Below are 19501 nucleotides of genomic sequence, written 5' to 3' on the forward strand. Positions count from 1 at the left end.
ATATGCAGTCCCCTGGTGCAGAGGCTGTGTTGCAGCAGGGAGGAAGTTTGGGTAGGCAACATGTCCTCTACAGAAGATTTTTTGGGGGGAGGACCTAGGGCTATCCAAAAGCCAGTTCAAGATCATTGAAGTGGTGGTCACAGGAGTAGTGGGGTGGGAAAGATGGCCTTGAGAGACCACATCCAACGATGACTCTGTAATATCTGTGGTTGTCTCAGCCTCAGTAGTGTAGCAAATGGATTTTTTAGGAACAGAATGTAATAGTATCTCTAACACCTCTAGTTGTACTTCAGGACCATGTGGGTCCAGAAATACAACAGGATGACTGCTCCTGCTACTTATCAGTATGAAACATCCTGCACTCAATATCTGCTACATGGTCACCTCCTGCACTCAATTATCTGTTATACAGTCCATTCATTTAAAAGGGTAGGACTAGAGCAGTTTCAACAAGAGATTTGGGATGCTCTTGTGCACCAAAGATCCAAGACACCTAGCATTCGCTGAACTGAACATGATGATGTTGTTGTTATTAATAATTGCATTTCATATTGTGGCTCAAAATGCAGCTTGTCTTTATCTTTGTGTAGAAGTGTTCAGTTTATACTGTAGTAGTGCTTCTTACTTAAAGTGGGAAAATTGTTGCTTAAAGTTGTATTTGCATCCAGAGGGAGTATTTTATTAATTAGTAAATAATGATATGATGAAATTGAATTATACTGCCTTTTTTTTCCAGTCTTACTTTGAGGAGTGCGTGCTATAAAAGTGTATGCACAAACAAATGGCTGTCCCTGTCCCTAAAGCTTAGGCAGACATGTTGCAATATAATTTAACTTAAACGGCAATGACAGTTTAGAAAGGAAATACTGTGCAAAGGTAGGGAAGGAGTATAGCAGTAAGAGTGTACTTTTATGAGTTTAAAATAGAATATTAGAAGCATATTCCTATAAACCTGAGTCACAATATTAACATGCAGATATATAGATACATATTAATATCTTGTTAGCATTAAAAGTTCAGAAACTGTCTTGAAAATTTCCAGCCCAGGCACAAAATCTAGGTGCCTATTCTTTTTACTTCATATTAGGATAAAAAGCTTGCAGTTGGTGAGTGGGATTTAGCAATGCTACAGACATTGCTGTGGGTTTTGGGGCAGATTATAATCACTAGGGAGACTGAAGTGTATTGAAAACCAGAAAATCTCAACAAGCCTTTTAAATGAATTGTTGAAGTCCTCTAAGAGGATTTTAGAATAAAAGTACCTGAATGCATTCACACATGTGAGGAAACCTGAGTGCGTATGTGCTTTGCTGGGTCCTGGTCTAATTTAATGTCATACTACCATGAATTAAGCCTGTGTTACTGTAAAGTGCATATTGACTTTGATAGTGCCTTCCGAATCAATTCAGAGCCCTTATTAGCATAAGGAAACTTCTGCTGGAGAACATGGGCCTTCTTCAATTGCACAGAGTGATTTTTAAGCATGCTTCGACATTGGGGACTGGGAAATAGAGCCTGCAGGAGAATGTTTCAAAGTTGATTTGAATGGATAAGAACAACCAGTTTATCTTGGAAATAATTGACATGATTTTTTGTATTTGTTGTTTTTAATGTAGCTAAAAAATAGTATTTTGAAATCTGAATTCAGAAGTCTGAAGTCTTCTCTAGTTTGTATTCAGTGGCAAATTCTGGAAAGTTCACGAGCAGCAGCAAAAATAACAGAAGAGCAGTAATTCAAGAGGAAGCTGCCTCAATATTCACAGCTGAAAGGTTCTCCTGCTGCATTCCCAAAATTAACCTTCAGCCTCACTTCCCTGTAGCATCATTCTGATTATATTGTTTAATGAACAACATCTGATATAATCTTTACTACTTTATTTTTTCACAAAGAAAAGAATTTTGTTGTTACAGTAGAATGGCAAAATATTCTGAAGTGTTTCCACTAAGGCACAGCTAGAAAAAATAGAAGGTAGAAAACTATTTTCATTATTTGTATCAAGAAAACACCAAATAATTCAAATATACACATGGGGAAAAATTCTTCTGAAACTTCAGCTGCGCTTCCTGTTTTCAGTCATACCAGTTATTGGTGATGAACTTCTCTACGTTTGTATGAGCAAACAGAGGAGGAATGCTTACACTGAGATGTCCCGAAATCAGTGCTCTGGATTTATTTTACCTGGTTGTTTTTACATTTATTTTGCTACTTTTGCAAATCATAGTAGTTGCAAATCAGCCGGTGAGGTTATGAAGGCGAAGCAAGCCAATGAGTTCATGAGTTTGAAATATTGCACAAATAGTTTTCTACATAATTTTTTTCATGTTGTAATGTGGATATGAATTACCAGCGAGTGTAACAGTGCATGAAGTTTGCATCATTATTTTGTCTTTGAGATACATTGAATATCACATATTTTAATATATATATTGATTATATATATTAACCATTGGATTATTTCATTATTTGATTTTGAATGAATAGTTTTTTATTATTATGTCCTTCAATCAAATTGAATGATACAAATATATAAAAAAATTATATATTTGAAGGGGTCCGTGGTGGTTTTGAGTGAACATAACTGATATAAAATCTTTGTTTACAAGAAACAGCTCTTTCTCTTGTTGTCCAGCTATCCACAAGTAAAAAGCAAAACGGGAAAGAGTACTAATCATTATTATTTATTAAATTCAACCTCTTTACTGCAGGTGCCTATTTGTTCATGTTAGCAATTCACTACTAGTGACAACCTGCCCCCTGAGTCTACAGTCCACCTACAGTCTTAAGTGTGAAAATGAAGATACTGGGCTAGGTGTGATTAAACTTCAAAATCTGGTACGGTTGTTCATTTTAGTGGCTAATTCCTTTGCAAATTCTTTTAAGGTTAGTGGGATGTTAAGACCCACGGAAGTGAAAATGCATTCCGTGACCCTGGGGACAAGAGAAGGCAGGCACGGTACTGCAGTGGTTACAGCAGAGACGGGTGACAAAGCTGCATTCCAGGTGCAGCAGCTTAAAAAACAAAGAAAAAGAAGATTGAGGTGAGGAAGCCCAGAATGACTTTTTTTAACCTTGGCTATTGACCTGTGAGTTTCTAAAGGGGGGTGGGGGGAAAGGTTGGGTAGAGAAACACTGGCGTAGAGCATGGTGATGGGCATAGATGTAATAATGTTGTACCATGCCATATGAAGAAGAGGTGGAGTAAGTGGGCACATCTGCTGACAATCTTTCTTTTTAATTTGGAGCCACCTGAAGGCAGTAAGTAGCTGAATAATAACCCAATCCCCATATGGCTTCCGTTCTTTCAGAGTAATAGTGTGCAGGGAGGGGGAAAAAAAGAGTCTACTTTTAGCTTTGGCTTCTGTTTGCCTCTTTGTGAGCCTGAGAACGTTTCCTGTCTGCTTGGTGATGGGAAATGTAACCAAAACGACGTCGGTGAGTGACATTTCTCATGCCTGGCTTTCTGCACTGCGTTTTCTGTACCACCTTAGAGATGTTGTGACATGCATGAAGGGGGAAGGAGGCCAGATCTTTAGCATGATTTGCAGTTAACTCCCTGTAATCTTTTACCATGCTGGCTTCTCAGCGTATATTGTATTGTACCTAAAATGTATTTCCCAATTATAGTTCCTTACAGTCCAGAATTGCACAGAGCAGGTGAAACTTGTCCTCTAAAATACATGTAGTTTTGCAAGTGGCACATTTTGAAATAAGGAGTTTTGCTTTAGTCTAGAATTTATACATAGACTATCTACTTATAGTTTTCTCATTTTTTCTTCTCTATCTCCCCATATTTTCCCTCCTGTCTGCGTTCTTTTATTTCCTCTCTAAATTATAGATATGCGGGAACAACCATTTTCATTGAAGAGGGCTTCACTTTTGGGGATAATCTACGGCCATTTTAAGAAAGGTCAGCAGTTCACAAGGGTGTTGCCGATCATGGGATTATATGAAATGTGGCTTTAGGGAAAACAAAATCAGCAGTTCTCAGTACCCTGCAATCTACAGATGGATAGTACTAGGAAGAAACGCCTGTCCTGCTTGTTTTTCTAAGAAGGTTTTTATGCCAGATTATAGCCCATGCCCTGTCTCTGCCAAAATAAGTTTTGCAATGCAGATTCACTTGTCACGTGAAGGGCAAGGTGAGGAAAGCAGGATGAGTGAGTGCGGAAAAGAACATCTCAGAGAGAATTTGTACTTTGGCTGTGTTTAGTATTGATGCTATGCTAAACATTGTAAACACAGGTTAAGACTGCTGATTGGGAAGCAATATCAATATTGACATCTTTACTAGTATCTGTTGCCTTATTGAATTGTTTTAATTGCTTTAATGAGAGAATGTGAGGATATGCAACTCTTTAGGAAGAATTTGGGAAGGAGACAGTCAAGTCACCTCCTTTTTAGAACTGTGCAAAGAGATATACATCTATTTATTTGAGGTGAAAATTCAAAATTTTGGATTCAAAGGCACACGGGCACAGAAGAGTTAGAGTTGGATTTCTGTCAGAAATTGTACTGGTTTTGTTCTATTTAGAAAAATGTGAAATCCTGAAAATAAAGTCTAGGCTGCTCTTTGTCGACTTTCTGTAATTTCTGTCTCTGGCTTGTTGCATCTTCTGGTTTAGCAGCGCACAGGAGACATAATCTCACAGTAAAACTCCAGCTTTTCCTCAGCTGGGTGTCATCAGCAAAAATGTACACTGTGGATGAAGGCTTTCCAGAAACCTGAATCCCAGCATGAAAGCAGCTGAGAACTCCATCCTCTGGACATTGCTTTAGGACCTTAAAAATTAATCTGCCTTGCCTGATGTGTGTCTACATATGCATAGACACACACATACATACATTGCCCGTTTATAGAGGAGCTCTGTGGTGGCTGTGTGTGATATTGGGGTGGTTGGTATTAAGTGATAGTGACAGGTCATGTGAATGCTGAGGCTTAGACCCAGCAGGAGGCGGTGCATATGCATCTTCAGCATTAACACAATCGACATCCGCCCAACAGAAGGGTGGCCAGGCCTTTCCTTAGGAAACATATGCCAAAACTATTATTGGAGACTACGTCATGGCCTGCAGCTAACTGGACAGGATGTTAATGAGGAGGGAATTGTGGAAGAAGGTATCCGAATGCATCCCATATTATCAAAAGAGAATGCTGAATAAACAGATTATTTCCATTACCGTGCCCTGTCAGCAAACTTGTTGTTTTGATCTTTATCAGGTTTATGCTGATAAAGGTTTATTTTTTATTACTTAGTTGATACAGGTTTTGAGTGTTTTAAGTGCAATAAATAAATAAATAAATGCAAACACCTGGGAGGCTATAAAAGACACTGTGGACCCAGGACAGCTCATTATTTCTCCTTGACGAAGAAATCTCTGGTGCATCCTGTGATGTCTGTGACAGTGTGTAAGGAGGCACTCCACTATGTCAAGCCCAGAGTCATAATTCTTCCTTATCTGCTGCAATAATGAGACTTTTTGAACTACTGAACTCAGCTGAAATCGGTGTAAAGAAAATGGTTTGTGATTTGCAACTAGTTACTATTTACTATTCCCTGGTGGAGACCAGGGAATTTGAAGTGGTTATTTTTTGTTTGAGGGCTCTGTATCAGAACCTGAACTTAATTTTTAAGTTGTGTTGATGATTTCAACAATGTCTGGCACTGATTTGATTTCGGCTTTGGCAATTTTCTTCTGTAGGTCTTGATTGGAGGTTCAATATTTTATTGCTTACTTTGCTTTTAGTTGTTTTTTCCTTTGTCTTTCTTTTCCTGTCCCTGTCCCCTTCCCTGAAGGTTGCCTGAGTAGCAAGAGTGAGACAGCCAAAATAAATACCTTTGGGGATAACAGCTGTCCATTTAAAGTGTTTTTTTGTGTTTTAGAAAGCAAAATACCAAAACAATATCAAACCCTATTTTTTTCTAATAAACCAACTGTTAAGAGGTTGTATTTTGACAAATTGTTCAGAAGTTCAACATTAACATTGGTTTCATTAGTTTCATGTCCCTTGAAATGTTAGGTTGGTTCTTTGTTTATTCATAAAATTAATTAAATATGGCCCGTGTCACAGCAAGTTCATCTTATCGTTAATTTCAGCTGCCTTGTCTTCACCAGGCAATGAATGTATTTTTTCCTGCGTCTCAGCTAACGTGCAGTAACTAACATGAGGTAAGCTGTAGTTGTAATATGAGATATCAGGATGACGTGGCTCTTGGCCTCTTGGCAAAGTATTCACAAACTCCTTCGTCCTTGTCATGGTTTTACCAAATGTCAGCTAATACACGCTAAGAATAGGTCTTGCTGCTTGCCGCCCCGACAGGAATGACCTCAGCTCCAACCTGGAGCTTCCCTGTCTTGGGGTGCAGAGATGGCTCACGTGCTGGAGCCATTCCAGCCTCAGCCCCTCAGGCCCCTGAGGTGCAAATCCATGTCCCAGTCTGCTAGAAATGAGATATTTGGTGTTGCAAAATCCATCAGACAGCCCTCGATTGAGAGTCACTGTGACTCATTATCAATCTGAGCTTGATTTGAGGAACCAGCTATTAGTAAAGGGGTATTTAAAATTTTGTTTGTTTGTTCTTTAACTTTCCTTTGCAGGGAAAATACCTCTAAATACCAGGTGTTTAAGAAAGGGAGAGGTTGGATCTGATCTGTTTGTTTATGTACCATATCTTCATTTCAGGTGACCTAGTTTAGGATTGTGATGAGATCTGAAGAGCAGAGTATTGAAAATGTTGTTTGTGAGAGCCTGTGTGCCAGAAAAATATGGGGTAAAATCATCTTAATGAGATGCTAGATCATCTGCGGAATGCATCTCTTGGTAAATACAGTGGATTTATTTTCCTTAAGAGGAACACAATGAGCATCTCACAGGAGCACACTTTCATAGGCTGAAAGAAAATAAGTAGAGGTTTTGGTTCTTTTAAAGCTTGAGCAGAAGCACTTTTCTGCTGTACCCCACAATTGCAGCCATCGTGATTAAACAGTTGTTATTGCTGGCCTGCTCTAGATTCACACATAGTGATAGAACATCGCATAAAAAACTTCTGTTGTGCTCTGGAAATAAAATAACTGTTCTTAGGTTGTTCAGCAAAATAAGCATGGAGATGATGTATTATTATTGTATACCAAGATCCAGAACATGAAAGTCCAAAATCGTACTGTGGCTTCCAGCTAAAAATCAAGGCCTGTCAGGTGGTATCACATCCACTCCCTTTTCAGCTTTATTTGACCCAAGAGGAAATTCATTGAAATGCTTGCTAACCTTTACTGAACAAGAGGAGTGACTTAATAAACATGATTTTTCCCTGAGGACTTTTACTGCCTGGCCGAGGTTTAGGCAAGGTTTCCCCCCTGACATTTTTCTACCCATGTTCTCTGTCTTCCAAGGAACACAGCAGTAGCTCTCAAGGAGACAAGTTGCATTGGTGTTCCCCTGGAAGAAACACAATATTTGTTGACCAGAGCCTTAGCAAAAAAATTACGCTACATATAAGCCAATAAGAAAGGCAGATTTTTACTGCTCTGATTTTGCAAGGGGAATCTCACAAACCTTATGAGTTTTCATTATCTCATTCTTTACAGGGACGAGGCAAAGTTATGGACAATGGCTAGAAAACAGAATGTATTTTGATTTTGCTTAATGTATCCTGCTAGTTAACTTGTACTGACTGCAGGTCACGTTATAAACTGAATGAACTAAAGATGAATTAGTAAAGGTTATTTACAGAAGGGAAGCTGCCTCCCTAAATGTTTTTCCATCCTGATTCTGGTTGATGACATCCTCGAGTTAATTGGTTACCTTCAGTGAGTAAAACTCATAATAACCCGTTGCAGTTATATAATGTTATTAAAAAATCCAGGTTTTTTTCACTTTTCTATCCTTGCTCAGAGTGAAATCCACATCACTCAAACTGAATGCATGAAAGATTATTGACTTTTCTCCTCTTGGTCTGCATCCATCTACCAGAATAAATTCCATATTGAAATAATAAGTATGCCTTTCCACCCAGAGAATGGCATTGCATTTCTTTTCACTTCCAGACATCAAGAATTATTTGTGCTTGTTTGTTTGCTGTGTCAGAACTGAAGAGCATGTTAGCATTTCTTTGCAACTCATGTGCCACCAAAAAGTCTTTTTTCTTGATAGAAGTCCTCAACTTTTTAATTGTCCCACTCTGCCTGAGTCACTGTAAATTAACATCTCACTCCAAGGGTACATACTAGAAATGCAACTGATAGCTTATTTAACAGACTTTCAGGCTATAAGTAAATAACACAGCTGCATCGACAAGGTGAAAATTCAGCCAGATTTTTGAAGATGTATTGGTCTGTCTGCTGGTAACATTTTTCTTGTTTTTAAAGCCAGTGTTTTGAGACACGTACCTATATGTGTACATATACATATGTATGTATATATGTGTGTAACAGAAAAGAATTATTTTTGATTGGTTGGATGACTAATTCTCTATGCAAAGCAATGGTAATGAACATAAAGCCATTATCTGTCAAATCATTTTCGCTTGGTTTTGTATTATACCCAGATTTAACTCTGCTCTGCGTTGTTACATGTACACCACATTATTTTGCTCATTACTGCTTAACTCTCATGCAAGTAGTACCCATCCTTGCACCGTTATTGGACAGGAAATTTATAAAGCACATGTCACTGTTATCCAAATAAGTTCAGAGTTGTATTTTTAACACAGGAAAGTGAAATATGGTTAATATGTGTTATTTTAGTATTTTTAAATGATTCCCTTGGCTTTCAGAGAGCGTAGGTCACTCTTCTGGGCCAAAGAAGTTATGTCATTCTTAACACTTCATCCTTGATTTTTAAGAATTATCAAATTGTGGAAAGAGTTTTGTTGGTTTTCTTGACTTAGTATACCTCAACTTCAAATATAGGAATGAAAGGTTTGGGGTTTTTTCCTATTATTCTTTCTGGATAAGATTGCTTTAGAGATAATATGAGCACTGCAGCTTAAGTTAACAGGGCATGGGGTGGTGTCTTATTGCTTTAACTTTGATGTAAATAAAATTGGAGATTCTAGCTGATCACTTGCATAAATAGTACTTAATTTAACTTTGTCTTCCATAGGTTTTTCTAGCCAATGACATGAAGGTGAACACAGAAAGAACCTTCAGCTATTGAGTTCTGACCAATTTCTGGTTTGCATCACCTCGATTAAGATTCATTTCCCACCATGCTACATTTTGATCAGCTTAAGAGGCATCAAAGTATACATGTAGAACCATAAAAGACTTTCAGTGTGTTAGCTAAGACGTGTTAATGGCTCACTTTTAAATCTTACTCTAGACAAAGCCTGTGGCACTGTTCCACATTGACTCGTGTACAAATAAGGGAAGACCCTTAACTCCATCTTTGGATGCTCAGCCTGCCATTAGCACACCAACCTGTCTTTTTTTATACTTCATAGTCTAATGAATAATTTCGCTCCCCATGTGTCAACCAGAAGAGGAACTGAGTCTGTTCTTTTAAAACTGTGTTGGTAAGTGGAAAGTCATAAAACTGAGACGTATGCAGGTGAATTACCACTGTAAACGTACTGACTGAGGCTTAAATCAAAAAATGAATTAGCTTGTTTGCAAAAGATACAGTTTCAAATCTTCCTGGGAAATTGTTCTGCTCTTATGGTGTCTTGGTAACTGTACTGTTCACAATGCGCAGTCTGTTTCCATTAATCATACATATAAAGCATGTGCATTGTAGTTATTGTGGAACAGCATACTACTATACATACCACACACAGATTTTGTGTTCTTACCAAAATTGACTTGGTAATAATGCATTCTTCAGTATTTTGTGGCAATTTTACATCCATACAGAATACTGCTACTTCAACCTGAAATTCATTTCATACAGCGGGTATTTCTGGCCCCCTCCCTGTTCCTTTGAATGATACTTAAAGGCCTCTATAATTATGTGGCGATGCAAAACAGACATTAGGAGAGAAAATGAAGCAGATGACGACACTGGTTCTTAAGGAGGGCTGATCATGCTTCTGAGAGCTGGAACTTGGCAGTAAAATACCTTAAGCCCTGAGGGGAGTTTTGTAAGTGTTGTTGATTTATACTATTTGATACACTGAAAAGAAGGAATCCTGCCTAGTGAAGTGTAAGTAATGCTGATAGCCCTCTACAAATCAAAATATAATGTATGTTTAGATCTGAAAATTGGGATATTTTGATCAATAGCAGTGCAAATGCATCATTATTGAATAGCAGTAATAACCAATGAAACAAGAGCAAGAGCAGCTGAAGAAAAAAATCTTTTTCCCCCAGAGAACACTACTTGAATACACTTGCTGCTCCTAGAGCATTACTGGCATGACTTCTATTAACAGTGAAAATCACATCCTGCTCTGGCCCTACAAGACCATCTTCTTAATAGCCATCTCCCTTTCCAGATTCCTGAAGTAGGAAGGGGTTCATGGGTGATATATGACAATAGAAAAGTGATTTCTCGGGCTGAAGATAAGTTCTTCAACACAGAGATAACCTGTTAAAGTGAGTGATTAAGAGATTTTGGTCAATTAAATTGCTTTTGGCTTTTACATCATGCTGAATTAATTAGTTAATATTAGGAGAGAAAAGAAATGAGACACAAATGTAACAAGCAGCAAGTAAGTAAAAGACTTACTGTAATCTGCTGTGACTGGAGGATGTTGCAGAAATTGTGATGTGGAAGGACTTAGGGGTTTTCCATTAAACAATGTACTTAAAATCTTATAGGAACAAACCCAAAGGATATATGAGTTGTTGATAAACTATATGGTTACCTGGATGTCTGAGATGCTGTCCTGGCCCTGGACAAGATCCAGTAATTTGAGGTGAACCCAAGTACCAAGTATTTTTAAGTGGCTGGTCAGTACTTTGAGAAAATGCAGAATACGTATGTGTGTGTCACAGGTGGTAATACAGTAAATCTACATAATATTCTTAAGACTTCAGATAAGTTTTACCTCAAATATTCCATTCCCTCCCATTTTGTTCTCGATAATCAGGCTTGTCTTATTTCTTTATTTTTATTATTGTATTGGCAGGATTAAGGAATAAATTTCTACTTGTTTTTTACAGACATTTGGAAATAGTGTTATTAAAACAAATGTTCAAATAAAATACCAAGGAAACATTTTGAGTGTGCTTAAGAAAAGACACAAAATAGAGTTTCTTGCCACACTCCTCTGTCATACAGATGAATATGTCTTGACACTATTTTGTCTTCCATTATTAAGACTCATCCTAAATCCTTGAGCAATGCAACCCATGTAAGTCTGGGAACACTGGAATTAAGGCTGGACCAATGTGCCTTACTGCAAAGAGACAGAAAAAGACAAATTAGCATTCTGAAAGATAGTTGGAGGTGGATGGAGACGGTTGGAGGAACCCTTGCCTCCCTCAGTTTTCTCTCCAGCCTGTGATGTGTGCTGCAACCTACAGCTGGAGCTGTTTGTAGGCAGGATTCTGAATCTGACCAAATAGCATAAATATGTAAATAAAGTAGTAGCTCTCATTTAATTTGGAGTAGAGTTAGGGACAATAACGCGGCTCCCTACTAAATTTCATTGACAAAATATGTTTTACTGGTTAAAAGGAACATCCTTTACTAGCTGATCTGGTGCTGACTGGAGCTGTGAGTTCAGGTTTTATGCTGGGTATGATGGCTCTTTGATTTGTGTCCATTCCACCTTTGCTATAAAGGAAAGTGGGCTTGAAACTCTGGGGTCATTAGGCCTTCTAAAAATAGCATTAAAAAAGATTTCACTCTCTGCTGGCAGCACTATTTTTTACTTGTTGTAGCCCTTGTTGGTATTATAATCAGGAAAGGCAAGCTTGGTTTTTATGGAATTCAGGCGCTGCCTTGAAGGATGGATTTTAATGCATGCTTAATGCATGCTTAATCATGTGTCAGGGTGCACAGCTGAATGAAGCCTGTAATTTAAAATTATATATATATATAAGTTCACTGAGGAGATAAAACTTGAGCAATTTGTGAAGTTGCTTGTAAAATACAGAATTTATAAATAGGTTAAAGTATACTGTAGTAAATGAAGAGTGGAAAACCAATCTTAACTTCAAAGTAACCTTAAACTGCATGTGGTACTCCTATGTAGACACCAAGGAACTGTAAGATAAATATCTAACCAATGTATTTCTTCTCAACTTTCAGTTAAAATTAAAGATCTTGCCTCAGTCTTTCTTATTTTTAAACTGCACATTAATGAGCTGAAACAGAGAAACAGTTGCAGAACAACTGAAACTCACTGTGATGTAAAGCAAGTAAAATCTCATTTTCTGACAATCTGCACGCCATAGCCGTAGAGTTCACTGTTTGATACTTCAGGAAAAGTCTGAGTGCTCCAAAGCTCTTTTCTTTTGGTTTTTTTTTTACTCTAACATGACTTTTTCAGTTGGTGAAAGATATTACTGCCTGATTAGGTGTCCCCTTCATCTTAGTCCCAACAGCACACAATCTCTGTAATCTTTTGAAATTCACACGCTGGTAACTGCAGAGCCCTATTAACAATGCTATTTATTATTTATTTATACCATAAGCTTTCTCTTACACAAGGAAAGTGTTATGGTTTTGGGTTTTTTTTTCCTCCCCCTTTGAACTGGATGTTGGTGTCCTTAGAAGTCAAGACCCAGTGACTTGGTGGGAAGACCTAAGTGCTGGAGTTCCGGCATTCATTTCTCTGGTGTGTCTCTGCCCATGATGGTCCCTGGCATGGGGTCTGCAGAACTTGCTCTCCTTTCCAGTATTTGCCCTACCTGTTACAGTAATAGATCCCTGATATCTTCACTGGCACCTTCAAGTGAATTCCCTTGGTACTCTTGAACGTTACTGTAGTTATTAATAGCAAGTGCACATTGCAGTCACTTGGCAGTCCAACAGGCCCAATAACACATACAGAAATTGAGGGCAGCGTGCTCTGTCTAGCATGGTATTTTCCTGTAGGCTTTTTTTTCAAGCCACAACTGAAGTGTTTGTTGTTTCTAAAAGCAGTTTGCAACAGTTCATATTAGCAAATTAAAAAAAAAAAGAAGAGACAAGTGCTTACTAGATTCCTTTCCTGGTCACACTTACCAGTCGTTCGCAGACACTCAGTTGTGCAATGACCTTACTGGACATCTAGAATGCCAGAGATTAAATTTTCAACGGCAAATACATGAGGCTGGGTAACAGGTATGAAAATGAAAGTCAATGGAATTGACTAGCTTTAGAAATGGGACTTAAGGTTCTTCTGACAGTTTCAGCTTTAATGTTTCAACAATGCTGAAACCTTGGGTATAGTTTAGTATGGCTGAGACATGGTTTTAGATACAGCTATTTAACTTCATTAGGCTATCCTAGGGAACTTCATAGTTCTTGGCTTCAAGAAGGATGATGATCTGCTGGGAAATGACTGTTTTATAAGTGAAAAGGCAAAAGTGGCTGTAGTTCTGTTTGTCTGTCCAGCCTCCTTTAAACCTTCAGTCCTGTGGGTAATACATTATCAGACTGATTCCAGTTTCCTGTTTATATAGGGTCTGGCTTTGATGCGAGTACAACAGATTAAGAAGCAGAAGCAGAGTTCCTGTTTTAGTTATTTCTCATTAAGATGTATATAAGTCCAATGACACTGTGCTGACAATTATTAAAAACATCAGACCAGTGAGCACATACTTTCACATCAGCACCAAAGATTTAAAGGCGTACCACCTCAGCAGCAGCTCCACTACTTCATCTTTGATCAAAGCTACAGATTAAAAAGAAATTTTGCATTTTGTTTGACACATGTTTTAAGCTAAGGAAGATCATTCTGGAAAGGCTGTTTTGTCTATACAAGAGAATTTACAAAGTAAATAATTCCTGCATTAAATTAAATCCCACAGTTTTTGTCTGAAGTTCATTTATCAACCAAAGTGGTCTGGAAAGTGTTGATAGGCTTTTCTGGCAATTTGTTAGCTGCATTTCACATTAAGAAGTAACGCTTTACTTACAGTTTCAATGTCTTTAGCAAAGTTTCTTGCTGTTATGTCTTACTACACTTTTGTCTGATAAATTATAGTTCTCCTGAGTACAGAGCTCCTCCTCCCTGAGATTGGGATACAGTAACCTGCTGCCCTGACTCTTGCCATTGTGCTAATTATTTATTTGGTAGCCAAAATTTTTGTTTTGATGTGGAATTCTGTTAATCATGGTGTAAAGTAATGTTCTGTTGATGTGCTGCCTGGTACAGCAATACACATCCACCGGCATGGTCTGCAAACCACATACTGTCGTTCAAAGATAGACAATAGAAAACCACTTACTTTGTGTCAAAATCATTTTTAAAAAAAGCATTTCAGTATAATTCTTTGTGTTTGTAATTGGACTTAAATGTCCTAAGTTAAGCGGTAAGTGTTAAGCCTCTTGCTGCAAAAGAAGTGTAGTAATTCAGAGTAAACTTGTGACAAACTCTACAAGAAAGTGAACTCTACATGAAGTCCCAGCTACGTGGAAGTTCATGCAGGCAGGCCAGGGTGCTTTTCCCCCTTGGTCTGCGGCTTCTCTTGGAAAAAGGTTTGCGATGACCCTGCTCCATATCACTTTTCCTGAGTTAACTTTCCAAGTTCATTAGTGATACTAAAGTGTGTATTGTAATAGGACTTGTCTATAGTGAGTACCCATCCCAGGTAACCCTGGAAAATCACCCCAGTTCTTTTCCCTGGCAACACCGGCTGTAAAAATTGGAGCAATGCAAGGTGCTTAGGATAGTCTTTTCAAGCTATGTTTTGTATGAGCAAGTTTGCTAGTCTTATTGTTTAATTGGTATGTGAAATTAACACACTGTTTTCTCTTTATGAGTGGTTGATGTGTTACAAACCCCTGTTATTTTCTCTTTGCCTGCTTCAGGAGTTTCATCAAGAAATGATAAATATGTCTATGCATATGATTTCCATTATATGCAATATAATTCCAGTAACAGTATGTATGATAATAGTAGCGTGATACCAATAACAGAAAGCTTATACTTACAGCTATTTGAATAATTACTTCACTGCCTATTTACTTTTAAAGTATATAACTGGCTAGATTTAATTTCTTCTCTGGTGTATGTTTATCCTGTTACTGACTTTTTGTTCCTTTCTGCTACTTATGGTTGTGTAATTTACATTTACTTAATGATCCAGAATGTTTAGAAAATAGAAAAAAGATCATCTGCTATAAAAGTACTCCCATCAGAAAAGGGTTAGTTGTCAAACGCTAAACTAAATAAAATCCAGTTGGGCATAATTAAACCAGGACTTGCACTTAATAAGGTGCATACATACATATTGGAACTGCTGAATTCAGAGGTGGACTGGGTTATTCTTATATTAGTTTTGAAGTTATTAGCTCTTGAAAAAAGAACTTAAGATGAAGATAGTTTGTTTAGCTCAGCTCTGCTACCTTTAGCGAGACACCATGAGACTTGCACTTCTTTCATGGAAACTTCCTTCTCCCCTCCCACCCCCAATAAAATCAGGGCAATTTAGCTTTCTTTAGAAAGGGCTCCCAGCAGATTCTTTTAAAATCACTTTTACTGCATATGCTTGTGGAAGAATAGACCTTGAATAGGCTTTTTTTTGTAGATATGTGATGTGAAAGCAGAGCTCACCATATTAAATTCAGTTGAAATCTTAAGTCTGTGTATATAATTTCCCTACCAATAGAGTATTCAGTATGTCTAAGGAATCTCGGTGAACACACCAGATTATTGTGGTGTTCATGTGTTATCAGTCAATAGGCTTGAGAAAACAATATATTGGCCAGTATAATTTCTAAATCTATTATTGTTAAAATACCAGGATTTTTATTTTAATGTTCTTTGGATGTCATATTGCTAAACTGACATACAGGGAACCTGCAAGGTGACTGAAGAACCAAATGCTTCTCAAGACAAATCCTTATATCTTCCGTGCATTGCACAAGTATATCCATGGGGATAAATTCCTCAGAGGGGCTTTAAAGTGTATAAGGGAGCCTAATAGGATTTAAAAGCTGTAAAGTTGGTTAGCACACTTTATAGCCTACTTGGATGGGTATGGTCTATATTTTTTTTCAGGCCAAGGTCAATGGTATAAATGGTGCTGTAAAAACTGCCTGTGAATAACTGCAAAAGATACCTGCTGACTGAGGCAAGACACTTGCAACAAACGTTTGTGTTTGTAAAGTAAATTTTTATATCTGGGGCAGAAAAAGTGGAATACAACTTTTGCCAGAGCTAGACCATAGCTCTTGAGTTTGAGTTGATTTTTTTTTTTTAAAAGTGCTTTCTCATGGCATCATTCTTCTGAGAGTATTTTTTTCTTCCTGTCTGGGAGCTATAGTTGGTGATGAAAAAGGACGTTTGCTTTCCTGGATTGTTTGGGCTACTGTCTCTGGGTGCAAAAAGGGACTTCTTTTTCTGAAGTGGATTGTACAAAAATTTCTACATGCAGCCGCTTACTGCCATAGTTATGAGACTACTTAACACATGTCATGAGACCACTTTACACAGTCTGTGACCAACTGCTTTTGAAAGGAATGGAAATATCATGAGCCAATTGTTGCGACGTATAACCAACATACTGAGAAAAGACCGTACCTGCATTCCATGAGTGTGATGAGGCGGGGGCTTGCATTTTGAAACACTCTGGTGACCTTACTTAATTACCTGTTGTCCGTCTTCAGCAAGAGGATCCGTGGGGCTCGGCTGGTCCTCGTTGGCTGCCTGCAGGCAGCGTCTGGCATCAGGCATTGCCAGCACGTTGCTACCAGCATTCAGAAATTGTTGTATTGCCACTTGGGACTGGGTAAACTGAGTCTTCAGTTATGTATCTGAACACTGCAGCCACTTAACCATTCTTCTTAGGTCCCCTCTATCCTCTTAAGACAAGTGCGCATTGAAATTCAGTTAGCCAAGAAATGTAGACCTGTGAGGCTGGGCCCGTGCCAAGACTTCTTTGGCATGCTGTAGGGTCAGGCTGTTAGGAGGGGTGCCCTCAGCTGACGGGGAGTGGCTGAAATGGGAAGCCTGCACGCCTTGGTTAAATATAGTCAGCATATAGGTAATGTTTATACGTGGTTTGATTTATTCCAATATTTATTTCCACTGGGACAGTGTTTTATTCTGCTTTAAACCCAACACGGAAGAGATACGGTGTGTCTAAAGATGTAGGTGCATGCGTCTGCTGTGTAACTGGCATGTCTTTGTTGACATTAGCTATATAAAGTGCTCAGGAAAACAGAAAAATGGGAGCTTTGCTCATATTTGTACTTCTTTCTGTTCTGGGCGTGATGTTGGAAGCAAAGCTGAATCTATACAATTAAATGGAGTGACTCTGAAGACATCCACGGAGGAGCTGTGTGTATAGGCCACCACAGCAGCTGGCAGACCTGCCTTTTGCAGTGTGGGGTGATCTCTGTATCCCAGCACAGTCTCCGTGGACAGTCTCCAGTATTACTTTCTTCTCCCTAATACCTGTGGAAGACTTCCTAAAGAGAGGATGGGGGTCCCCAGTCCGACGTGCTCTCTCAGTCCTAACAAGAGGTGGTTATCACAGCTGCCTTTCCCTTACCAGAGATGAACTTCTGCTCCTAACTGATGGCCATGCACCATGTTTACTGTGCTCACTCTTTTCATGCAGCATTTAAGCATCATGGCAATGCGCATGTAATAAAACTTGAAGATCACTAAATAGACAGTTTGTATGGCATTGAATACATAGAAATGGAGCAGCCAGCAGCTAGGAGCTGTGTCAGCAACACCACTACCACCATCACCACCAGTACTTAACCTGGATGCTCCAGGTCTACCTAGCTGCTGCTGCCTGAATGGATTTAGCAGCATGCAACACAAGATCTTACTGCACCAATCAGGCATTGTATCTTGAACACAACAATAGAAAAATAAATAAAATAACAATTTTAAAAGCCCACCCACAACAACATACCACCTCTGTTTTTAACAGTTAGGTAGCAGAAGTTTACAGTGGTGCTCTTCTTGTTGGCTGTTGCGGTTACTCAAGAGGAGTTTCAAGAAACTGCAATTTTACTGTTTCAGGCAGGAGAAAGAAAAACAAACCAAACACTCCAAACAGACTGCTCATAGAAGAAGGAAAAAAATTTGAAGTTTAAAATAGCATTTCAAAAAGAGAAAAACAAATCCTAAAGCTTATCATTCCATTGCTAAATATCTCTAGGCAGAGCTAAGGCCCTTTTTCACCCCACAGTCATCTTTCTAAGTAGAGGGCCAGACTGGCAAGCAGAGTTTTGCTAAGTACCCCCTTCCTTTGGAGCCCATTTAGCCCTCAGTTTTTTATGCATCATGGGCAGCTCCAGTTTTAAGTTTCGAGCTATTCTATTTGTAATTGGTATTTTAGAAATATATATGACAAATAGGAGATATTTTATTGGTGATAGTTACTGGAGTTTGTTACTGTGCAAAGGTATAGATGTAGAGATACAGTTTTGCTTACTATTAAATATGCAAAGCCTGAGTTACATGGGATAGTTGGGATATAAAGCAGGGCTGCTTTTTGTTTTTTTTTTCCTTTGCTGGCTTTTACTGTAAGCCAGTGAAAGAACTTGGCAGTGTTTGTTTATCACTTCTGGAATATGTCAAAACTTCCTAACGCACATGTTTTCCAGATACTAAAATGAAGACACTTGGGATTTGGAGTTTTTATTTTTATCCAGCAGTGATGGCCTTGGAACAAGTGACATTCAATCAATAAGCTGCATTTTCTTTATTTTCAAGGTAGCTATAAGTATGATATAGAGAAAAGAACTGCAGCTGTGCAAACTGCAGTTCATATGAGGAATTATTGTCACAGCTCCTAATGCCAAGTGCACTGGGCTGGAATAAGCAGAGCTGGAATGAAATAGAAAATAAGACTAAAAAAAACTTGACTCCCTGCCTTTAATCAGTAAGCAGCTCTGCGACCTTTGTAAGTATGAAATATCCTGTAAAAGAGCTCATCTTGAAACAACTGTTTGGAAAACTACGTGGAATTAAGGTATTTGCATCTCTCAAGAGGCTGTTCATTTATAAGATGTATGTTTTGCTCTGCTTGGAGGCATATATGCCCCCTTCAGCTGAGTGTTATTGTGCTGCATAATATTTGTCCTGTTTGTTGGGAAAGTTTAATGTAGCAAGTTTTAACTGTGGACAAATATAAAATGTATTCTGTGATTAAGTTTTGGGTTTGTCTTAGATACCAGTATTTTAAGTTCTAGACATAAAACTATGTAAAGCTCTCTAATGGCTCTTAAAGGAAACCACAAACTGTTTCTTGAGTTGGTTATACAAGGAGTTGCTCCAAGGGACTTGGTCCTGCAGCCCTTGAAGTCAATAGCTGAGCTCCCATAGATTTTTGTGGTGCAAGCACGGCGTGCTTTGCCTTGCACAGGAGCCAGCTGAAATCAACCCTTGTGCTCCGTCAGACAGTTCAAAGCTAGCAAAGCTGTCATCATCGCTGGCAAGCCTG

General features: G+C 38.4%; 1 protein-coding gene across 5 annotated transcripts in view; it reads left to right on the forward strand.

The window, feature by feature from the left end:
- The window catches only part of LOC135312009 (uncharacterized), a 265067-nt gene that overhangs the window by 220598 nt on the left and 24968 nt on the right, over positions 1-19501 (forward strand). For 4 of the 5 annotated variants that reach the window (XM_064443701.1, XM_064443702.1, XM_064443704.1 and 1 more), the window contains one exon: positions 2882-3039. In XM_064443701.1, coding sequence (XP_064299771.1) covers positions 2882-3039 — 158 coding nt within the window. Of the gene's footprint in view, positions 1-2881; positions 3040-9101; positions 9186-19501 lie in introns of those variants that run through there. The other variant, XM_064443705.1, reaches the window with a different exon arrangement.

The sequence above is a fragment of the Phalacrocorax carbo genome, chromosome 2, assembly GCF_963921805.1.
Source record: "Phalacrocorax carbo chromosome 2, bPhaCar2.1, whole genome shotgun sequence".
Classification (NCBI taxonomy): domain Eukaryota; kingdom Metazoa; phylum Chordata; class Aves; order Suliformes; family Phalacrocoracidae; genus Phalacrocorax; species Phalacrocorax carbo.